At 43.1% G+C, this 23,987-nt stretch overlaps 1 protein-coding gene across 5 annotated transcripts in view; it reads left to right on the top strand.

Moving 5' to 3' along the window:
- The window catches only part of MFSD11 (major facilitator superfamily domain containing 11), a 73,778-nt gene that overhangs the window by 33,454 nt on the left and 16,337 nt on the right, over window positions 1–23,987 (top strand). For all 5 annotated transcript variants that reach the window (XM_030208159.1, XM_030208158.1, XM_030208157.1 and 2 more), the window contains 5 exons: window positions 4,442–4,482; window positions 7,100–7,165; window positions 11,060–11,185; window positions 14,331–14,505; window positions 19,511–19,646. In XM_030208159.1, the coding sequence (XP_030064019.1) occupies window positions 4,442–4,482; window positions 7,100–7,165; window positions 11,060–11,185; window positions 14,331–14,505; window positions 19,511–19,646 (544 nt within the window). The remainder of the gene's footprint in view (window positions 1–4,441; window positions 4,483–7,099; window positions 7,166–11,059; window positions 11,186–14,330; window positions 14,506–19,510; window positions 19,647–23,987) is intronic.

Genomic DNA, 23,987 nt, shown 5'->3' with positions numbered 1-23,987 from the left:
AGCAGAGGGCAGAAGAGATGCTGCATGGCTGGAAGGGGAGAGATAGAAGATGGTGCATAGCAGGAGGGGGAGAGATGGAGAGGAGATGCTGCATGGCATGGTGGGGAGAGACAGAGAAGGGGGAGACAGAGAGCAGAGGAGATGCATGGCAGGAGGGGGGAAGAGGGCAGAGGAGATGTTTCATGGCAAGAGGGGGAGAGACTGAGAGAAGATGCTGCATGGCATGGGAGGAAGAGACACAGAGGAGATGCTGTTTGATGCGGAAGGAGACAGAGGAAATGATGAATGCTATGGGGAGGGGGAGATAGGAGATGATGTATGTCGGGGGGGGGGGGAGACACATTGGAGATGCTGATTTGCTGGACACACACACACAAAAACAGGAGATGTTGCATGGTGTAGGGGGGGGAGACACACACGAGAGGTGCTGCCTGGCTGGGGGGGGGAGAGAGACAGTGTAAATACTGGGAATGGGGAAAAATAGGGACTCAGAGAAGGGAGATGGATGATGTACATGGGAAGAGAATTGTCAAATGGTTAGGAGACCCTGACACAGAAGATACTGGGACCAACATGATTAGAAAAATAAAATGACCAGACAACAAAAGTAAATAAAATAATTTTATTTTCTATTTTGTGATTAGAATATGTCAGTTTTTAAAGTGTACATCTTCCAGAGCTGATCAGAGCTCGGGGTTGCTCAGTTGAAATTTGTTTGACTTAGGGAGTGCCTGGCTTGAAGGGAAACACTGCTGTAAACCAGTAGTTCTAAACCCAATCCTAGAGTCCAACTGGCCAGTCAGGTCTTTGCAGTATTTTCAATGAATATACATGAAAGAGATCTATATGCACAACCTTCACTGTATACAAATCTATCTCATTTGTATTTATTTATTTTTCAGTAGTAGCTCAAATATCTAAATATTCATTGTGGATATCCTGAACATCCGGAGAGCCACCATTTTCAACAGAATTGTGACACAATTGAATTAGAAGTTTTATGCCCTCTTGGTGGATAACAAAACTGTTACATTGCTTTTTCTTTTTCCCATGGGGAGCTCAAGGTTCTCTGAGATCATTGAAACTTCCAAAGACCTGCTTCTCTAACAGAAGCACACTGATTGATCAAAGAATTTGCTGTAAGTCATAGTAACGTGGTAAATGATGGCAGATAAAGATTTGTACGGTTCATCCAGTCTGCCCAACAAGATAAACTCATTTTACATGGTATGTGATACTTTATATGTATACCCGAGTTTGGTTTGATTTGTCCTTGCCATTCTCAGGGCATAGACCATAGAAGTCTGCCCAGCACTGTTCTTGTACTAAGTTCTGAAGCTAACATCGAAGCCCCTTAAAATTTACATTCCAGCCCATCCCTATTGGTCTTTTTGCCATAGCCATTATTAGGCCAGGCACTTTGAAATATTGCTTCTTATTCTGAATGGGTGGTCCTCATAGTGTTGGAATGGCCAAGAAAGGCTTGGTATACAGATCTCGGTCGCACCATGGACCGATACAAAGGCATTATAACATCCTCATTTTGTTTTCCATTCCTTTCCTAGTAATACATAACATTCTATTTGCTTTCTTAGCTGCCGCAGCAAACTGAACAGAGCATTTCAATGTAACATCAACAATGACACCGAGATCGGTGACTCCTAATGTGGAACCTTGCGTTACATAGCTATTCGGTCTCCTCTTTTCCACATGCATCACTTTGCACTTGCTCACATTAAACGTCATCTGCCATTTAGACGCCCAGTCTCCCAGTCTCGTAAGGTCCTCTTGTAATTTTTCACAATCCTCTCGCGATTTAACAACTTTGAATAACTTTATGTTGTCAGCAAATTTAATTACCTCACTAGTTACTCCCATCTCGAAATCATTTATAAATATGTTAAAAAGCAGCGGTCCCAGCACAGACCCCTGAGGAACCCCACTCTCTACCCTTCTCCATTGAGAATACTGACAGCTTAACCCTACTCTGTTTTCTATCCTTTAACCAGTTTTTAATCCACAATAGGACCCTACCTCCTATCCCATGACTCTCCAATTTCTTCTGGAGTCTTTTATGAGGTACTTTGTCAAACGCCTTTTGAAAATCCAGATTGTTTGTCCTTTTTGGAGAGGTGAGGAAGGGTCAGGCAGCTTCTACTATTACTATTTATCATTTCTATAGCGCTACTAAATGTACGCAGCGCTGTACACTAAACACATATGAGACAGTCCTTGCTCAACAGAGCTTACAATCTATTTGAGAAAGACAAACGGATTAGGGAATTTCTTATTGTGGGAATGATTAAGGCTACCATTCAAAGGCTAACATAATTCAATAAAAACATACTACAGTGCATCAAAATAAACATACAAAACAAAAAGCCAAGCTACCAAAATTAAAACTAAATCTTTTACAAAAATCTGTGCTTGTACTTGGAGGTAACTAAATTTATGTCAACATGTCAAATAAAATATCCCCAAAAGCCAGGGTAAATATATGGCTCTTTAGTAGTTTCTTTAAAAACTGCTGTGTCAACTGTTACCCGAATGTGAGATAGTGATTGATTCCATTCTCTAGGTCCAGGAATTAGTTCTAACCTTCTTCCTTGAGTCCCACCAGAGCAGTCCAGTTTCCCTTCCTGTCATTCTCTGTATTGCAAGGTTGTTTACAGTTTGCCAAACAAGGTCCATCATATCCAAGGATCTTAATTTTATTTGTCATCACTTGTTTTTATTTCTTTTTTTTGTTACATTTGTACCCCGCGCTTTCCCACTCATGGCAGGCTCAATGCAGCTTACATGGGGCAATGGAGGGTTAAGTGACTTGCCCAGAGTCACAAGGAGCTGCCTGTGCCTGAAATGGGAATTGAACTCAGTTCCCCAGGACCAAAGTCCACCACCCTAACCACTAGGCCATTCCTCCTACTGAGTTACACATTCAACCATGAAATAGTGTGTTCTTGTGTGCTAGCATGTTTCTAATATAACCATTCTGGGAACCATAAATGTTAATTAGCAATAAAATAAATTTTTCTTATTTTATGTGAATAGGAATAATTTCTCTAAGGTATACTTATTAAAACTTAATATTCCACCTTCCATAAAATTACAAAGAAAAAATTAGTTGCTACTGAAAATTTTTTCACCAGACCAGTCCAATAACCTATAGGTTGTGTCTGTGAACCAACAGATGAAGACAGAGAAATATGGAGGAGGAGAAATATTGTGAACCTGAAGCGGCTAGGGCTGTTCAGCTTAGAAAAAAGACGGCTGAGGGAAGATATGATAGAGATAAATAAAATAATGAGTGGAGTGCAACGGGTAAACATGATATCTTGTTTACTCTTTCCAAAAATACTAGGACTAGGGGGCATGCAATCAAGCTACAAAGTATTAAATTTAAAACAAATTGGAGAAAATATTTCTTCACTCAGCTTGTAATTAAACTCTGGAATTTGTTGCCAGAGAATGTGGTGAAAGCAGTTAGCTTAACAGGGTTTAAAAAAAGTTTAGATATTTTCCTAAAAGAAAAGTCCATCAGCAATTATTAAGATGGACTTGGGAAAATCCACTGCTTATAAGCAGCATAAAATCTATTGTACTGTTTTGGGTTCTTGCCAGGTACTTGTTACCTGGATTGGCCACTGTTTGAAACAGGGTACTGGCTTGATGGACCCTTCGGTCTGTCCTAATATGACAGCACTTATGTTCTTATGAGGCACCCTGTAGCCTGCTCCTCCATATTTCAGTAACAAAGCAAAGATGGCTGTGTCCCACTTATTTTCTCAAATATCATCTATCTCCCACTAACCCAGCATTCAGTTTTATTTCTTTTTCTTTTCTTTCTTTTTTAAAATGCATAGCTAATCTGGATAGGAGTTTAATATTGCCGTTATCCTTACAGCTAGTGGCGATCACTGCTCAATATGTATATTCAGTGTCATTACTTCTTTGGACAGTAGCACTGAATGCCACAACCAGTTCTGACTTGGTGTATTTGAATGTTGACCTGAATGAATGTTTTTCTCCGTAGAAATATTTTCTTTCCCTTTTCATTTTTGAACCTATCCCAACCTCACACTTGGGAGTAAGAATAAGGAGGAAAGCTGAGATGCAGGCATCACAGGGCCATTATTCATCGCACCTGGATCCACAGTCTCTTTCCTGGTACAAGCATCTGATGCTTATTCAGGTTCGGTCTCAATTGTGATTGAAATTGGAGTTGTTTTCAGAAACCCAGGCCATCAGGTGGTTTTGGGGGACACCTGAAGTCCTGTAACTTGGAGCTGAGTATTCTACCTTCATATTCTCTTAAGTGAAGATGAATACTGATCCCCGCCCCATGTTCTAGCATAAGTTGAAGTCTTTTCTGATAGTTTTAATTTTCTGAAGATTTTATTTAAGTATTTATGTTTGTTTTGTTTGTTTGTTTTTTAACCAGGCCATTAGAAAATAAAATGTTGAAAGCTCTGGATGCCTTCAGTAAGTACTTGACCATACCAAAAACTATTGACCCACCGGTTGGAAACATGAGTTCACTAATATAGGAAAGTGTTTGGTTTTCACTCTGGGGAAACTGGCTTTTAAAATCATTATGGCATTCATTTTTGAAGCATATGGACATCCATGTGCTTGGAACGTCCAAATCCCAATTCCTTTGTCTGCTCCAGACCATTCCTGTCGAGTAGGTAATGTGCACTCCTACCAGCAGAGGGAGACTGAGAATTATTGAGTAGGCAGAATAGGAACATCCAACACTGTAGTACATCCAGATTGCAAGGGGGGCGTGTTTTGGGTGGGACTAAGGAGGGCCTGAAATCTGGACATTAGACTAACAGGAATTACCAAAGGAGAAGAAACATCCATGTCTAAATAGAAGGATGCCCTTATTTAGGCCTGTTTCAGGAACGTCCAGGTAACAAAGGCATTTTGATTGAGCAGCTGCCCACTGGAGGGATTAAGGCATAACAACTCCTTAATCCCCCAGTGGTTATTGTCCCTCTCCCTCTCGCCTGAAAGTGAAACTGTAAGGGGATACCAGGCTCTATGACAGCTTCAGGTATTATGGACATTCTTAACGGAGCAGGAAGATGTCTGAGGAGTATCTTAGTGGTTAGTACAGTGGGCTTTGAGCCAAGTGACCCAAGTTCAAATCCTCTTTCAGCTCCTTTTTTTTTTTTTTTTAATTGTGAACTCTCCAAGAACAGAAAATTACCTACTGTACCTATATATATAAGAAACTTGTGGGGTTGTTTACTAAAGCTTAGCTCGAGTTATTTGCAGCAGGGCCCGTAGGAATAAAATGGGACCTGCTGCAGATAATTCAAGCTAAGCTTTAGTAAACAACCCCCTTGTAAGCCTGAAGGTTATTGAAGTGGAGTACATTCAGCTGCAGTAGGTATTTTTCTGTTCCTGGAGGGCTCACAATTACAATAAAAAAGACTTAGAGTGGGATTGGAACCTAGATCCCTTGGTTTACAGTCCACTGCACTAACCATTAGGCTACCCCTCTGCTCTGCATGGACATCTGTGTGACCATATTCTAAGAATGCTGCTTTATAGACATTCATGTCCCTTGTTTTCCCCTTTTCAAAATTTGGATGCTTCAGTTTGTAAATTGGATGTTCATGCTGGACTTTTCCAGCACATGGATGTCCATCTCACATATTTTCAAACAGGCTGTATCCTGTTTGAAAATGCATGCGAGATTAATGTACATTTGGGATGTTCTGACTTGAACTTCCTTTCAGAAATACCCCTCTCTCTGTTCTTTTCCAACCGCTGTTATCATGATAGAATTATTCATCCAAATATTTTAAATATTTTGTCACAGGTAGCAGAGTACCCATTTTTTATGTGCCACCAATGCCCCGTGTATTTTTTTTTTATGTCCTGTAGGAAAACAGGCCAGTTTAGTTCAGTTGAAATCACAGGGAGGTTAGGACACATTGAGGGGCATAATCGAAAGGGGCGCCCAAGTTTTCCTGAGGACGTCCTCGCAGGACGTCCCGGAGAAGGGGCAAGGAAACCTGTATTATCGAAACAATATGGGCATCCATCTTTCATTTCGATAATGCGGTCGGGGACACCCAAATCTTGATATTTAGGTCGTCCCTAGAGATGGTCATCCTTAGACTTGGTCGTTTCTGATTTTTGGCGATAATGGAAACTAAGGACGCCCATCTCATAAATGACCAAATGCAAGCCCTTTGGTCGTGGGAGGCGCCAGCATTCATAGTGCACTGGTCACCCAGACATGCCAGGACACCAGCCTGGCACCCTAGGGGGCACTGCAGTGGACTTCAGAAAAAGCTCCCAGGTACATAGCTCCCTTACCTTGTGTGCTGAGCCCCACAAATCCCACTCCCCATAACTGTACACCACTACCATAGCCCTTATGGGTGAAGGGGGGCACTTAGATGTGGATACAGTGGGTTTCTGGTGGGTTTTGAAGGGCTCACATTTACCACCACAAATGTAACAGGTAGAGGGGGATGGTCTTGGGTCCATCTGCCTGAAGTGCACTGCACCCACTAAAATTGCTCCAGGGATCTGCATACTGCTGTGATGGAGCTGGGTATGATATTTGAGGCTGGCAAGAAATATTTAAAATTTTTTTGAGGGTGGGAGGGGGTTAGTGACCACTGGGGGAGTAAGGGGAGGTGATCCCTGATTCCCTCCGGTGGTCATCTGGTCAGTTTGGGCACCTTTTTCTGGCTTAGTCGTAAGAAAAAAAGGACCAGGTAAAGTCGTCCAAGGGGATGCCCTTTTTTTTTCCATTATGGGTCGAGGACGCCCATGTGTTAGGCACACCCAAGTTCAGCCTTCGCCATGCCTCCGACACATCCCCGGGAACTTTGGTCGTCCCCATGACGGAAAGCAGTTGGGGACGCCCAAAATCGGCTTTCGATTATGCTGATTTGGGCAACCCTGTGAGAAGGACGCCCATCTTGCGATTTGTGTCGAAAGATGGGTGTCCTTCTCTTTCGAAAATAAGCCTGAATGTGATTCCATCTAGTATTTTGAAAGGTATCTTGTTGTTGGATACACTGGGCTCCAGAAAATGTTCAAATATCTTTGCTTTGCTTCTTTTTTTCAGAAAAATCCTTGAAGTTGTGCATCACCAAACGGATGTTATTGCTTAGTGTTTCAATAGCATACACAGGTAATGTAACAGTGTACACAGTAATACATTTAGTTTATTAAAATTGTTAATGATTTATTTTGTGGCAGTGACTGCTTTTCTAATATAGGCTGTCATGTAGACTGTACTAGAAAAAGAAGCTTCTATTCACTGATAGGGGAGCAACACAGGGCACAAGCTACCCCACACTGCTGTGCCATTCTGCCTCGGCCACGATTTAACCTTTTGGTTTCTGTGCCTATTCGGTTATTAGGCCCATCGAGACTACTGTCCAGGGTGGCATTAGTGATGCAAATGCCTGCCCACTTGGAAATAGGCTGTAACCGTAACTTATATTACTTTATTATTATTATTATTAGCATTTGTATAGCGCTACCAGACGCACGCAGCGCTGAACACCTGATACAAAGAGACAGTCCCTGCTCAAAAGAGCTTACAATCTAAGTAATACAGACAAACAAGACAGTTATGGGTGAGGAAAGTAATGGGTGAGAAGGGAGGAAGGGACAAGGGGAGGGCAATTGTGGCTAGGAGCTAAAAGCAGCAGTGAAAAGATGGGTTTTCAGCATAGATTTGAAAACAGGTAGAGATGGAGCTAGACATATAGATCCAGGAAGTCTATTCCAGGCATAAGGTGCCGCGAGAGAAAAGGAGCGTAGCCTGGAGTTAGCAGTGGAGGAGAAGGATGACGACAAGAGAGATTTGTCAAGCGAGCGGCGTTCACGGGGAGGAATGAGAGATGAGAGCGGAGAGGTAATGGGGGGCTGCAGAGTGGATGCATTTAAAGGTCAGTACGAGAAGTTTAAACTGAATGCGGAAGCGGACAGGGAGCCAGTGAAGTGACTTGAGGAGCAGGCTAGTATGGGTATAACGATTCTGGCGGAAAACAAGTCATGCCGCAGAATTTTGGACAGATTGGAGAGGAGAGAGATGGCTGAGCGGAAGACCAGTGAGAAGTAAATTGCAATAGTCCAAGCGAGAGGTGACAAGGGTGTGGATAAGGGTTCTGGCAGCGTATTCAGAAAGGAAGGGACGAATTTTGCTAATATTGTAGATAAAGAAGTGACAGGTTTTGGCGATCTGTTGAATATGGGCAGAGAAGGAGAGAGAGGAATCAAAGATGACTCCAAGGATACGAGTCGAGGAGACAGGGAGGATGTGAGAGCCATTAACAGAGATAGAGGAAGGGGGAAGAGGGGAGGTGGGTTTACGGGGAAAAATGAGAAGTTCAGTTTTGGTCATGTTGAGTTTTAGATGGTGTTGAGACATCCAAGCAGCAATGTCAGACAAGCCGGCTGAGATTTTGTCCTTGATCGAGGTTGAGATTTCAGGGGTGGAGATGCAGATCTGAGAATCATCAGTGTAAAGATGGTACTGGAAGCCATGGGATGAAATCAGGGTACCAAGGGAAGAGGTATAGATGGAGAAGAGGAGGGGTCCAAGGACAGAACCCTGAGGCACACCAACAGAAAGCGGGATGGAAGTTGAAGAGGATCCACCAGAGTGAAAACTGAAAGAACGAAGCGAGAGGTAAGAGGAGAACCAGGAAAGAACAGGGCCCTGGAATCCAAGCGAGGACAGCGTATCCAGAAGTATAGTGTGGTCAACAGTGTCGAAAGCAGCAGATAGGTCAAGAAGGATAAGGATAGAATAGAGACCTCTCGATTTAGCCAGTAGCAGGTCATTGGAGACTTTGGTAAGTGCAGTTTCAGTAGAGTGAAGAGGGCAAAAACCAGATTGGAGTGGGTCAAGAATAGGTTGCGAAGAAAGAAAGTCAAGACAACGGCGGTGAACGACACGTTCCAGTAATTTGGAGAGGAAAGGTAGATGGGGCGATAGTTGGAGGGACAGGTAGGGTCAAGTGAGGGTTTTTTAAGGTGTGGAGTGACCACAGCATGTTTGAAGGCCATAGGAACAATTGCAGTGGAGAGTGAAAGATTAAGGATGTGACAGATGACTGGGATGATAGTAGGAGAGATAGCGTTTAAGTAGGTAAGTGGGGATGGGATCAGAGGAACAGGTAGTAGATTTAGAGGAGGAAAGAAGAAGGGCAGTTTCATCAATAGACACTTCAGAGAAGGAGGAAAAAGAAGGAGAGGAAGGAGAGTAGGGGGTGAGGACTAAGGGAGAGAGAAGTGGGGAGGGTTTGGATGAAAATTCAAGGTTAATCTTACAGATTTTATTGTGGAAGTGCTCAGCTAGGGTCTGAGGAGAAAGAGATGGAATTGGGGGCAGAGGTACCTTGAGAAGAGAGTTCAGTGTGGCGAAGAGGAGTCGAGGGTTGGAGCCAAGGGAACTTATAGCACACAGACCACAAAGTAGGCGTCTAGTGGTATGAATGGCCATTACTGGACTAGCTGAAGTTATACCTAGTGAGTTAATAGAGACAAGTTTCATATATCAGTGCTGATCATATGCAAACCTGGAAAAATGTATTTACAGTGGATTTTACGTGGAGACAACTAAAGATCATTATGCCACATTTCCATAGAATTTCTGATATCAGTGGAAAAATGGCATATGAATTGTGTATTTACTGTTTTTAATGAAGAAACTCCGCTTTGCCTTGAATTGCAGACAGGGTGCTACATATACTTTTAACTAGAAAAGGAAGTGTGGGCAGGTGACTAAATCACAGAACTTTGAGTTAAGCGAACTCTTGGGATATGTGTTTAAATCTCAAGTTTGCCCTGAATCTGTGTGAATTGAAGTGCATTTTCTTTTAATTTTGGGGAACCAGTTAAAGCCCCCTTAAATGTATGCGGTATCCTAAGTGTTTGTTTTAGAAAGGACGTATGGAAGCTGTTATTCAAATCAGTAATACAGGATTCAACAAAGCACAAAAGAAATAACAGTACAGATATTGGTACATTTTACATCTGTATGAACACTATATTGACAGTGGTTCCCAAACATTTTCGGTTCAAGGCACCCTTAGTGTCTGAGAAATTTTTTGTGGCACCTCCCCCCCACCCCCGCCTCCACACAGGTCTCTACCGCCCCCTCCCCACGCTACACATCATGTCCAGTATTTCTCCCTCTCTCCCCCATGCACCTTCTCTCCCCTCCACCACTATGTGCAACATTTCTCTCTCTCTGGCCCCTCTCCATTCAGCCTATCACCCTCCCCTTTACCCCCATATGCAAGATTTCACCCCTTCCTCCCTGTCCAACTCATGTCCAACACTTATGCCCCTTATTCCTCCTGCCGCATCTCTCCTTCCCTCCACCACCCCACCCACAGTTCTCCCTCTGTTTGAACGGCTCCCTGGCAGCGACAGCGATTCTCACATGGTGCCTGTCGCTAACCCAGAAGCCTCCCCTTGGTTTCGTGATTTTTCTTTTAACTTGCCGTTCTTACAGGGTCAGGATTAATTGTGCTTACCTTTATATCTTTTTCTGTCAGCTACGTACAAAATCTTTCTCACTGACAGAGGGCCGCTTTTTTCCTGTCACACATGACTGGGGCAATCTACCAATCACAGCTCAGTTGTGATTTGTCACTGGAGCCTGTCTGACGCCTAAAAGGGCAATCCTGATTTGGAAACAAGAGCCTCACTCTTTGCTTTCCAATCAGGATTGCCCTTTTAGGAGCCAGACAGGCTCCATGACCAATCACAACTGAGCTGTGATTGGTTACTTGACCCAGACATGTAGATTTCCTGGAACTCCATATAACTTTGTTTAAATATGTTGACATATTTGATTTCCCAGCACTTGCCTGTGAACCTCCCATCTGCCCATCTGTGAATTCGCTGCGGCTCACTGGGGTGCCACGGTGCATAGTTTGGGAAACGCTGCTATATGAGAATGCAGAATGATACAGATTGTAACACATTTTCGCTAGTATTGTTATGTGTCTGTGCCTGTAAGAAAACATATCAAATCATGTATGTTGTTTTGTTTGATTTCAAGGTTTGGAACTGACCTTCTTTTCTGGGGTCTACGGAACATGCATTGGCTCTGTGAACAGATTCGGTGCTCAAGCAAAAAGCCTGATTGGGCTTTCTGGTATTTTTATTGGTTTAGGGGAAATATTAGGTTAGTATTTATGCAATAGAGCATCTGATATCTGAAGTTCCTTTATCCAAAAATTCCCATTTTCTTTTGTCTAGAAAAGCTCATCTGAAATTCTTCTGTTAGAAAGCCCCTGTTATCCATAACTCCCATTATCTAGAAAAACCTTTGAGTAGCTGAAGTCTGGTCCCAGCTATTCCAGGTACAAGGTGCTCCTCTGTCATAAAGATGATTGTACAACCATCTGACTCTCCAGAGGGAATGATTTACTTTTTAATTATTTAATTATTGGAATCTTTACAGTAGATGTTACTCCAGGCACCCACAAAAAGTCTGCTGCAAGGATACTCATGAGGAAAATATATTAATAGAGGCAAGTTTTTTCTGATTAAGTAAACAGTGAGCTTATAAGACACTGAAAATAGAAGTACCCCCAGATCTCAAGGATATGAAACCCCATTTCTTAACTTCTGTATCAGTAGTTAGACCATCGGAGAGATTAAGGGGTAATACATTTATATTTTGGTTTTATCAGAACAATTTTAATTACCCATCAAACTGTCCTCATGGATGGGAAATCAGCATGTTTATTTACAGAATTTTTATCTTCAGTTTAAGCGTAACAGAGATATTTTGAAACATTCAATAAATGGGCTAAGGACAACACCGGCTTTCTCTCACCCTTTCTCCCTCTTATAGTTCCATTTAATTTTTTTTTTTTAACGAACCTGAGCTCAGAGTGAGTTACAGGTACAGTTGATAGCTTAAGTTTGTAAATGAGGCAGTGGAGGGTTAAATGAATTGCCTAATATCACAAGAAATGTCAGCTGGAGATGCAGGGTTTGAATCATGGCTTCTCTGATTTACAACCTGTCACTCAAACCACTGGATCACTCCTCCACTTGTCACACTGTGAAAACTCTCCTCCAACACTAGGATATAGGGTATAATTGCTGTCTGTGTTCAGTTGAATGTGCAGAAATAAAAACCAAAAATAAATAGTGATACTATTTGTATTGATCTGTTGCATTGCTTGACTAGCTTTCAGGAATTGATGGTAGGAGCATAGTTAGTCCAATAAAAAGGTATCACATTTTAAAAAGTTATTATTGACACTTTATTTCTAACAACAGCAAACCCAGAAACAAGGATATTGCAGTCAGGAGAAGCTGCCCTGCTAGCATAAACCTGATGATTAACTCAGAAAATGCATGTATCCTGCTCTTTTACAGTCTTAAATCAATGCAGTTTACTGTCAGCAAAGATTGATGCTGTGGTGAATTCTTTGTGTTGATATACTTAACTGTGCAGTTTGCTTAATAAATTGTACACTTGCCTCCTCATTCTATAACATGGTGCCTAAATTTACACACTGTCCCCCGGATTCTATATAGTGTGCCTAACGTTCTGTGCCAAAATCCAAGCATATGCTATATGAACGCTTGCAGCTTAATTGGCTTAACAAGCCAATCAGCGTTGTTAACAGCATTTGAGCAATATGCACTAATAGGCAATAATTAGAATTTATGTGCACAACTCCCTAAACGTATTCTGTAATGCACTGCACCTAAATTTTTATTTATTTTTATTACATTTGTACCCCGCGCTTTCCCACTCATGGCAGGCTCTATGTGGCAGGCAATGGAGGGTTAAGTGACTTGCCCAGAGTCACAAGGAGCTGCCTGTGCCGGGAATCGAACTCAGTTCCTCAGGACCAAAGTCCACCACCCTAACCACTAGGCCACTCCTCCACTATTTTAATGTGTGCAGGCAAAAAGGGGTGTGGTTAAGCGCGGAGAAATGGGTATATCGGCGTTCCAAACTTTACATGCGTTGTTGTAGAATATGACCCTCTGCGCCTAAATCTACGTACCAGGATTTATGCTACGTTTTCGCTTAGGCGGAAATGTTTTCCGCACTGATTTTTCTGGGCGCTATATATAGAATCTGGCCCCGTATGTGTAAATTTATAGAATATCAATACTTACATAGGTAAGTGTACACTTTTATATGTATAAGTACATAAGTAGTAGCACTTAGCACCATTTTGTAAATGATATGCGCAATTCACTTAGGGGGTCTTTTACTAAGGCACGCTCACGTTTTTAGCGTGCGCTAAAATTGGGTGCTTGCCTTAGTAAAAGACCCCCTTAGTGCATAAATGTAAATGAGGATGTTCAAGGGGGGAGGAGCAAGTGTAGGACCAGCATTTTATGTGTGTAACTTAAGTTATGTACTAAATTGCTGCATTTAGGCATGCCCACTTATGTTTGTTATTGACATGGTATAAGTGGGCGCACCTAAGTGTAGGTGCATTGATTCTGATGTATGCTAGTATTCTGTAATAGAATCTTGGTGCCCAGATTACGTTATAGAATTAGCACTCAGCATGCAACATCTAGGCATCTAAAGGGTGACTGACTATACACTCATTCTGCACCTGGACTAGCTTGCTACACATACTGTAACTTAGATCAGTTTCTTCCTTAACTGTACAAAGAGCTTGCCTTGAGTTTAGCCAACCTTCAGATTATCCCAACTGACTCTGTACCACGCATCTTGTTCCCATCATATATCTTCTCTTGGTCCCTCAGCTATTTGGTAAGCCTTATTGTTGAAAATCTTTAGCATCAGTTCTATGCTAGTTGAATGTTCTAATGCATTCTTATTGTGTATCATTAGTATTATGCTAACATTGTATTATATCTCTGGTATTTAAATTCCAGTGCTGTTAAATGTGTATATTTTTGATACTGTTTCACGGTAGTTCTATTATTAGGTTTCATTTTACTGTTTTCAAGTTTACCTCATTTATTATATTTAGTTCATTCTTGGTTATTTTACTGTTATGCTGTTAACAACATTGTAATTTACTGTACTTGTTATACACCACCTTAGGCGAATCTGTTCATAAAGGCAGTTAATAAATCCCAATAAATAAATAAATTGTGGTGGCATCTAGATGCTAGTTATAGAATTTCCCCTTGGAGGATAATTTTGTAAACTATTTTATGAAGGGTAATTTTATGCCTATTTTATGAAGGCAACATATGCACCCATGTGCCTGTATAAAATTACCCCAGGGAAAGTAGGTATGCACATGTTTTCATGAATCCATGCTTTTTCATTTCCTAAATTTCAGTGGTTTGCTTTTTCCCTATCTCCACAGGTGGAGGCTTGTTTAGCCTGCTAAGCAAGAAGAAACAGTGTGGACGAAACTTGATAGTACTGCTGGGTATTGTGATCCATGCCTTGGCTTTTTATTTAATTTTTTTCAACATACCAGCCGATGCCCCCATTGCCTCCAGCACAGGAACTAATAACAAAGCTTATATGAACCCCAGGTACAAAGACTTATTACACCTTGTTAACTTCCTCCCCCCCCCCCCCCCTCCAAATGTGTTTTAGAAGGACCCTACTTATAGATGGTGCCAAAGTTGATACATTTGTTCCAGGAACCCAGTTAATTTGTATATTTGGTAACCCTGAAACTCAAACTAGTTGGTAACTCTTAAAAGTCTGACCTCTGATATCAACAATTTTTGTTTGCCCAAGTATGGATGCATACTTCTACTACAACTATTTCTCATTTCTGTAGCGCTACCAGATGTACTGAGTCCTTAAATCCAAAGCCAGAATTATATTTAAAAACACTGTCACCACACCACAAATCTATTACAGACTTTCATCCTCATACCCACTGTCAGATTTTTTTTTTTTCTTTTAAACTTATCATTCAAAATGAAGGGAGATTGAGAATTACTGAGTAGTGACACCTATATAAGGGGCTGTGCAACCCTGACCTGCTAGTATTTCTTAGTCTACCAGCAGAGGTAGGTGAGTCTGTGCAGCCTTGCTCTTCTTTAGTTGGGTGTGCCATTTTTGGTCCCATTTAGTAAGAAAAGTTAGAATAGTATTTAAGGGATTGCTTCAGGGGTGTCCTGGAACAGATTAAAAAAAAAAAAGAGGCAAGAAACAGAATACACAAGCAGCAGGAAAAGAAAAAAAAGGTTTCTATTGGGCTTCAGCCCCTGTGCTTTTGGGGGTGTATATTCCGGTCTCTGGGTCCCTTTCCCCCTTTCTCCCCCTCCTGCTCTCCTTTTACCTGGGAGAAGTTCTGTGAGTCGGGCCTGTATTTGGAGCCCAGCACTGCCAGTATTTAAAAAAAACAAAAAAAAACCACTCTGGGCTGGTTGCAGCACACTATCATGCGAGGGAGCATCTTTTGCCATTGGGAACTTGTGGCTGGACAGCGCTCTGGTACAGTTTGGCATGGCCTCCCAGGCAGAGAAGGCACGTAGGTGCGCGCCCTGTTCCACTCAGTGGGTGGTCTCTGTGCCCAGCGTTCTTTGCCGCGTGCGCAAAGAAACGGAGACGGTGATGAGCGCTGACTTGGAATCGTGTGTTCTGGTGGTGGGGAGTGCTGGGAAGGTTCCTTAGAGTAAGGAGGCTTCTCGCGGGGAAACTGCGCTCCCGGCATGTGGCACACTCGATTCCATTTTGGCGGGAACATCTGCCATTTTGGGTCTTGAGTGCTGTGGGGCTGGACTCGGGAGAGGGACCGTCGCTTCTTACCAAGCTTGATGGCTCTGCAGTCCCTTCTCATTTTTCCCTCAAATTTGTTCTATTCATTAGGCTTATTGCTTGAAGAGGGGGCTCCCTTTGGAGGCTGTGGGAGATTCCCTGGTGACCAGGGCCCCCGGAAGTGTTGCTTGGGGCACCTGGGGAGGCCCTTGGAGCCAAGAAGGCCCGCATTGCAGCTGGGGAGGACCTGGAGGAGGTGTTTCCCCTCAGGTCACAGCTCCAGTTCTCTGAGGATGCGGATCAGGGAGATTCCTGGGACGCAGAGAGCCTGGGGGAGCCTATTTAGGTGCCTGTGGGGGAGAATTCTTCAGTTTGGAGTTTTAGGCGGCAGGACTTGCCAACTTTGTTGGTGGAGTTCCTTTGGGCTCTCAGATTCTCTGGAGTTCCTCTTCAGGTGTCTCGGAAGGGCGACCCGCTATTAAAAGGGGTGCACCAGCTGCCCCAGACCTTTCCGTATCACAAGGATTTGCAGGAGTTGATGGAGGGTGAATGGCAGACACCGGATTCGCTGTTGCGCTTTGGTCAAGCAGTGGCTCGACTTTATCAGCTCCCTATGTCGTACCTGGAGTCTTTCTGGTTCCCAAAGGTGGACGCTTTGGTGACAGTGGTCACCAAGAAGACAACTATTCCTGTAGAGGGTGGGGTGGCCCTTAAGGACCCTCAGGATCATAGAATGGAGGCTCTACTGAAGTGCTTCTTTGAGGTTTTGGCTTTGACGTTGCTGGCATCCATTTGTGGGGGTTACGTGACACGGGCCTGCTTTTGGTGGGCTGAGCACCTCCCGGACGCACTGTCAGCATCCTCCTCACAGGTGTCTTCGGATGTCATTAACTTGGAGCTGGGCACAGCCTTTCTCTCAGATGCTCTTTTTGACTTGGTCCTCGCGTCTGCGAAGAGCCTGGCTCTTCTAGTTGCGGAAAGATGATTTCTGTGGCTCCGGAATTGGTCTGCAGACATGGCCTCCAAGGTTCGTTTGAGTCAACTTGTATTCCAAGGCAAGTTGTTCTTTGGGGATGAGCTGGAGAAGCTGGTGAAGAGCTTGGGTGAATTCAAGGTTCCTCGGCTCCCGGAAGACCGATCCCGCTCAGCTCCCCGTTTGATGGGTCGGGGACGTCTGAGGGAGCCGCGCAGGTATCGGCCAGGTTGAGGGGCCAGTTCTCAGTGTAGTCATTACTGGAGTAGAGGTCAGCCTTTTCAGTCCTTTCCTTCCTTTCGGGGCAACAGGCGGGGAGGTCGTGATGGGGCCTCCGGAAGTGCTGGAGGTTCCAGAGCTTCACAATGAGAGTGCAGGGACCCAGCCTCTGATAGTGCCCATTGGAAGCAGGTTGCAGCTGTTTTACTAGAGGTGGGCTCGTGTGACATGAGATCAGTGGGTACCGGACATTATCAAGAACAGCTATGCACTGGATTTTCATCGTCCTCTTCCAGATGCTTTCCTAATCTCTCCCTACAAGTCTCCGGTCAAGATTGCAGCTGTCCGGCAGACCCTGGAGAGGCTTGTGGCCCTGAGGGCAGTGATTCCGGTCCCTCCAGAAGAAAGAGGTCTGGGAGGTATTCTATTGTGGTGCCCAAAAAGGAGGATTACGGCTTGGCTGTTGAGCGGGCGAGGTGGTTGAAGAAGGGCTATTCCTCCAGGGTGATTTGTACCCTCTTGAGTTCTAGGAAGCGTTCCACCTCTGTGGCCTATGTACGAGTTTGGCATATTTTTGAGGCTTCGTGTGAAGAGCGAGAGGTGGTTCCCCTGCGGGCTTCACTTGGAAACCTTTTGGAATTCCTTCAATGTGGATTGTAGAGAGTGTTGTAATTGTCTTCCCTTCGGGTGCAACTGGCATCTTGCTTGTTATTGGAGACTGATTCAGGGGACGTCTTGGGCTCTCCATCCGGATGTTTTCCGGTTTTTCCAGGGGGTCAAACGGTTAAGACCACTGGTTCGTCCGGTCTTTCCTCCTTGAGATTTGAATTTGGTGCTGTCGGCCTTAGTTAAGGCCTCAGCAAACCTCCCTCAAGGACCTTTCTCTCAAGGTGGTGTTTTTGGTGGCCATCACGTTGGTGCTGCATATTTCAGAGTTGCGGTCTTTATAGTGTTGGGAGCCTTTTCTGGTTTTCTGTAAAGTGAAGGTGTCTTTGCGGATAGTTCCGTCCTTTTTGCCCAAGGTAATTTCTCCTTTTCATGTCAATCAGTTTGTTTCTTTGCTATCCTTTTCACGGGAGGAGTCTCCTTCTTGCTTGACGTCTGAAGGGTGCTGAAGTGTTATGTTTGCTGGACGGCGGAGTTTCGTTAGTTGGATTATCTTTTTGTTTAGTTTGGCGGTCCGTGGAAAGGGGATGTGGCGTCGAAGGCCTCCATCACTCGCTGGATTAAGAAGGCTGTGGCGTCAGCTTATCTATTGCAGGATAAGGATGCGCATGCCGTGTTGCGGGTGCAGTCTACGCTGGCTCAGGCCTCCTCTTTTGCAGAACATTCTCTTATTTCTACGCAGGACATTTGCCGGGCAGCAACTTGGTCCTGTCTTCATTCCTTTGTTAGGCATTACCTGTTGGATGTTCAGTCCTGGCAGAACGCTTCTTTTGGGGCTTCCCACCCTCGGTGAGTACAGCTTTTGTACTTCCCACTTGTCGGGAATGGTCTGGAGCAGATGATAAGGAAGGAGAAATTAGATCTTACCTGCTAATTTGCTTTCCTTGAGTCTCTCCAGACCATTCCTGAACCCTACACGGGAGGAGTGTGTCACCTTGTTGGGGTCCTGATGCTTCTGGGGCTGCAAGCAGCTACTGTGATGTCACAGTCTTGTTTGGTTGGATGTCTGGTGCTCCCTTCCGGGGATTCCTGAAGGGAGTTTAGTTATGTTTTCTGTTTCTGGGTTTTTGTGATTCTTCTATGGTGCTTGGCTATTCTAAATACTGAGCAGGTCAGGGTTCCACAGCCCCTTACAGGTGTCGCTACTCAATAATTCTCAGTCTCCTCTGCTGGTAGGAGTGCATATTACCCACTTGTCGGGAATGGTCTGGAGAGACTCAAGGAATGCAAATTAGCAGGTAAGATCTAATTTCTCCATCTTATCAAGTTAACAAACCTACATCAAATTAACCCTATATAGTCCACAAATAGAGGGAAGCTAAAATCCATATCCCTGAGGAAATAGGGAATTCAAAAGGAAACAATATTATTATTAAAATAACAGCAAGCTGAATGACAATACTTTAGTCCATATGTTTTCTTACTTCAGTTCGTCTTATAGGAAGGTTTTTTTTTGTGTGTATTTTACAAAATCTATAGGAAGTGAAATGGTTAAGTAATTAGACTGAAGAAAAAATCCCCCCCCTCCTTTCTGTAAATTTGACCCCTCCACTCTCCTTAAGTACGTCTCACTATGCTTGGCCCTTCCCTGCTCATCCTGGACTGAACAAGCCTTATCTTTGCTGATTGTGTCTTTATGGCTGTATGCTGTCTTGCAGTTCTCTGTCTTCCCATAAACTCGCATCTGCCACAGTGGGGCCTGAGTACATGTGCACCCCACCAGCCAGCAGCAGACGGACACTATTTCCCCTAGGTGTATTTATCTATAGTTCCCCAGTGGCAGTGGGATCTGAATGTGTTGGAAAACAAGAAAAAAGAGTAATAGCCTGTTTTTATGGACACTACTGATCGACAGCCATCCTAGACCTCCCTCTAGGTGCTGTTTGCAGTAACTTGTAGAATGATCCACATACAACATAGGTAACATTTGTACTATAGTAAATGCTTGTTTTCTGTTTATTTTACAGCGTAACCCTGGCTCTCTTCTGCAGTTTTTTGTTGGGTTTTGGAGACAGCTGCTTTAATACCCAGTTGCTCAGCATTTTGGGGGTCCTTTATTCTGAAGACAGTGCCCCAGCATTTGCTGTCTTCAAATTTGTGCAGGTAATAACTGAACCAGCAGAAGAGAGAAATGAAATATATTAGTGAGTGCACTTTGAAAAGTTTCCAAATTTAACTATGGCCTGCCAAGGGCCTGGCTGAAAGTGAGAGTAAAAGAATTTTGATCCAGCTTATGTCTTTCTCAGTAGTTAAAGGCAAGTTATTTTCAGGTACATTTAGATATTTTCCTGTCCCAGGAGGGCTTACAATCTTTGGGCTCAGTATTCAGCGGCACTTAATATGGGTAGGAGCAGCTTCTACCCAGATAAGTGCCACTTACTGGGCCATACTTGGATTTTCAGTGTCATTTGTCTGGATAATGCTACTGAAGCACAGAAACAAAGGAAGAAGATTCTCTGTAGCGATAAACCAAACACAGTCAGACATCAGAGAGCAACCACAACAACAAATAATGGTGTGTAGTTAATATCTTTAATTTAAAAATTATAGACTTCTCGCAGAAAGGAGTCTGACGCAGGCCATGTTTCGGCCATAATGCTGCATCAGGAGTCCAAACATCAAATCTAAAAGAAGGCCAAATCAACAATGCTAAAATGTTAGATAAAAGAAAATTCAAAAGAATTCTTGAAAAATTAAAAATTAAACAGTAAATAGCCAGAACAACTATAAACAGCGTATACATATATAAAAGAAGGGTGGTGGATGCTTGGAATGCCCTCCCACGGGAGGTGGTGGAGATGAAAACGGTAACGGAATTCAAACATGCGTGGGATATGCATAAAGGAATCCTGTGCAGTAGGAATGGATCCTCAGAAGCTTAGCCGAAATTGGGTGGCGGAGCAGGTGGGGGAAGAGAGGTTGGTGTTTGGGAGGCGAGGATAGTGGAGGGCAGACTTATACGGTCCGTGCCAGAGCAGGTGATGGGAGGCGGGACTGGTGGTTGGGAGGTGGGAAATACTGCTGGGCAGACTTGTACGGTCTGTGCCCTGAAAAAGGCAGGTACAAATCAAGGTAAGGTATACACATATGAGTTTATCTTGTTGAGCAGACTGGATGGACCATGCAGGTCTTTTTCTGCCGTCATCTACTATGTTACTATGTAATATAGCATGTATTGAATTTTAGATTGGAAAAAAACAGCCCTCTGGATAAAAATTGCATGTGGCTAAAAAATGGAAGAATGAATGACCAGAGCAACTATGGATGATGTCTCCATGTATTAAAAAAATTTATCTAAACAAGATATCCTTGTATGTTAAATGAATGTAACATACTAAAATGTTGTATATTAAAACATACGCTTAAACAAAATATCTTTGGGCTTCTTTTACAAAGCCGTGCTAGCGATTCCCGCACGTAAAATGAGAGGAAGCTGATAGGAATTGAATGGGCTTCTCATTTACCGTGCAGGAATCGCTAGCGCGGCTTTGTAAAAGAAGCCCTTTGTTTATTAAATTAATTGTTGCATACATTGAGTTTTAAGAACTAAAAAATGGATCCACAAGATGACATATGTGTTAAAAGCAATTCTAATGTAATGCCTACCTTCAAAAACAAATATGAAATCAACAGTCTGTTATACAATATGATGAACAAAACCTAATTAAATCAAAACAGTTTGAAAGAATATATAAGGACCCCGGAAACATACTACAATTTCAAATATCAAGGTACCCTAAAATGTGCTGCATTGCCTGGATTGAGTTGAAGAGCCCAAGGCAAAACCAGATTAAATAATTGTAAACCAAAGTCATATGCAGCCACGCAGAAAAATAGCAGAGTGAAAGAGATAAGTGATCCTAGCAAATACAGAAAATCTATGTTCATGAAGCTATGTATAAAATAGACAGATCTAAATATTTAATTTTAACCAGTATTGCACGTATCGCAAATATTCATAGATGGGTTATATGTGATCATAAATAGATACTGGTCACTGCATATCAAAATGGTAAAAGGTGTTAGCTAGTACAAGAAAAGGGGACTAAAGAACGCAAATAGACATGCTATTGTGAATAAAGAAACAAAATTAAAAAGACTGAACGAATAATGTGTAGCGCAGACCAAGATAGGAGATGGCATACAAACCTAAGGGGCCCTTTTACTAAGCTGTGGCAAAAGGGGCCCAACACTAGCGTCAGAACATGTTTTTGCCATACGCCAGGCCCTCTTTTTTACCACAACGAGTAAAAAGACAGAAAAAAGAAATGGCCATGTGGTAAGTTCGCACCTGCTGCATGACCATTTTGGGAGGAGCACTTATCGCCACCCATTGAGGTGGCATTAAGGGCTCCCATGCTCACCTGACTGTAACTGGGCAGCGATTACCACTGAATAACCCCCTGAAGAAATATTTTTTAAATATTTCCGCTAGCGCCAGAAATGGCACGCACTGGGGATGGTCCTACTGCCAGCACCTGCGTTGGGAGGGTGGTGGTTCCATGTTGCCACGAGGCAAGCCCTTAGTAAAATGCCAAGCAAACGCCAATTACACTTAAAAATGATGATATAAAGTACATTTTTGAATTGCAGATCCAGAAAAGAGAAAAAAAGAATGAGAAAAAAAAAAGGAGAACGAGCACTGTATCAGCTTACCGGAGACCTGCAAAATGAACCGTCTTGGTGCCAAACTCACTAAGAAAAAATGCCTTGCATGCACGTAGCTTTAATTTAAAGAGGTGAAAATGAGGGATTTAGTTAAATTAAACCTGTTTTATCCATAAAATCCATGGGCAAAAATTCTAAAAAGAACTTCATAAATGACTGTAAAAGTTGCAAAATGAAAAAAAAAAAAGGACAAGTCCATAGACCGCTATTAAATGGACTTGGAAAAATTCTGCATTTTTAGGTATAACTTGTCTGGAATGTTTTTACGTTTGGGGAGCGTGCCAGGTGCCCTTGACCTGGATTGGCCACTGTCGGAGACAGGATGCTGGGCTAGATGGACCTTTGGTCTTTCCCAGTATGGCACTACTTATGTACTTATGTAAGTCCATCAAAAAAGCATAGGTGTCAAATGCGGTCTAAAACAGCTATATGCAAAACTAAATTATTGAACTTTGATTCATGTGGCATATAGCACATTAAAAAAGGCAAAATCCTTTCCCCATAATGCTCTGAAGATCATCACTGACCATTCTGGCACTAGCTAGATAACTCGGGGGTGGAGCTGGAGGCAGCGGTATCCGGGTACTGGCTGAAGCTGGCTATCCTGGTATAACTTTAAATGCTTCGGCCAGTATTTTAAAGCAATGCCACATTGGATGGTAAGTTTGCATCTGAGTCAATGGAGAGTTAAGTGACATGGCCAATATAGCAGGCAGAGGATGTGGTTAAAATTAGGCTTTTTTTTCATTGCCCCCCACCTTTTTGTTTAGAAGCAAGAAGATGGAGAGGCTATGCTTGGTGGAGCTGACAAGGTCTCCCTCCACTGTTCCCTGCTAGTAGCAGTGAGAATGGTAGCAGAAGGCCAATGCTGCAGGGCCCATAGTGAGCAGCTGCTATTGATTCTTACAACTTCTGCTGTTTCTTCTCCTTCCTATTCTGCCTGTTTAGAAAGAAGTGGGCGCTCATAGTCCCTGTATAGCTGGTCTGCTGCTGCCCTCTTTCCAAGGTATTAACAACAGAAAGTCCCTACTGTAAGACTTCCATTAGGAGCTTTAGGTTAAAATAAAGCTAAGTATATCATTTCACACTATTACAGAACTTGTGGGTATTTGTGTCTATCAACCAGCAGGTGGAGATAAGAGAACTGAAAACTGAGCTGAGTCATATCTCTTTTGGCATCCAGTCCTGCTTCTCAGTATTTTCTATCTCCAGCAGGTGGATGGCCACACACACACTTTTTTCAGCCTCTGGTTATGAGTGATTTGTTCCTGGTCTAATTGGTCAACTGGTCCCCAGTTGAGCTTTGCAGGTGGCTTGAGTCTGCAGAGTCATATCTGGTGGTATTCTGATCACTGTCTCTGGTGCTGTGTGAATTTACTTCTTCACCCCCGGACTTTCAGATCTCATAGCCACACAGTTGAAGTGACGCCATGGTGATGTCACTGACTCGGCCTTTTAATGCTTAGAAAGCTCTTAGTAGAACTTTCTGCACATGTCCTTAGGCTCATTCCCTACTGTAACTACTATAAATAGTGTAAACAATCACTCCTCTGGCTCTAGCAAAACTACCATTGTCACGTTCACAAACCATTATTCTAATGGTACGGCACATATAAATGAGGGAAGTGTCCACAGCCAGAGCACTCCAGCTGTTGGGTCACATGGCATAGACAGTGCATGTCATCCCCTTAGCGAGGTTACATATGCAACCCCTTCAGTGGCATCTCAAGAGCCATTGGTCGCAATTCAGCCAGCCTTTCTTCACATGAATTCCTG

This window comes from Microcaecilia unicolor, chromosome 6, assembly GCF_901765095.1.
Source record: "Microcaecilia unicolor chromosome 6, aMicUni1.1, whole genome shotgun sequence".
Taxonomy (NCBI): domain Eukaryota; kingdom Metazoa; phylum Chordata; class Amphibia; order Gymnophiona; family Siphonopidae; genus Microcaecilia; species Microcaecilia unicolor.
Note: the sequence above shows the minus strand (reverse complement) of the source record. Positions and strands in the feature narration are given on the sequence as shown.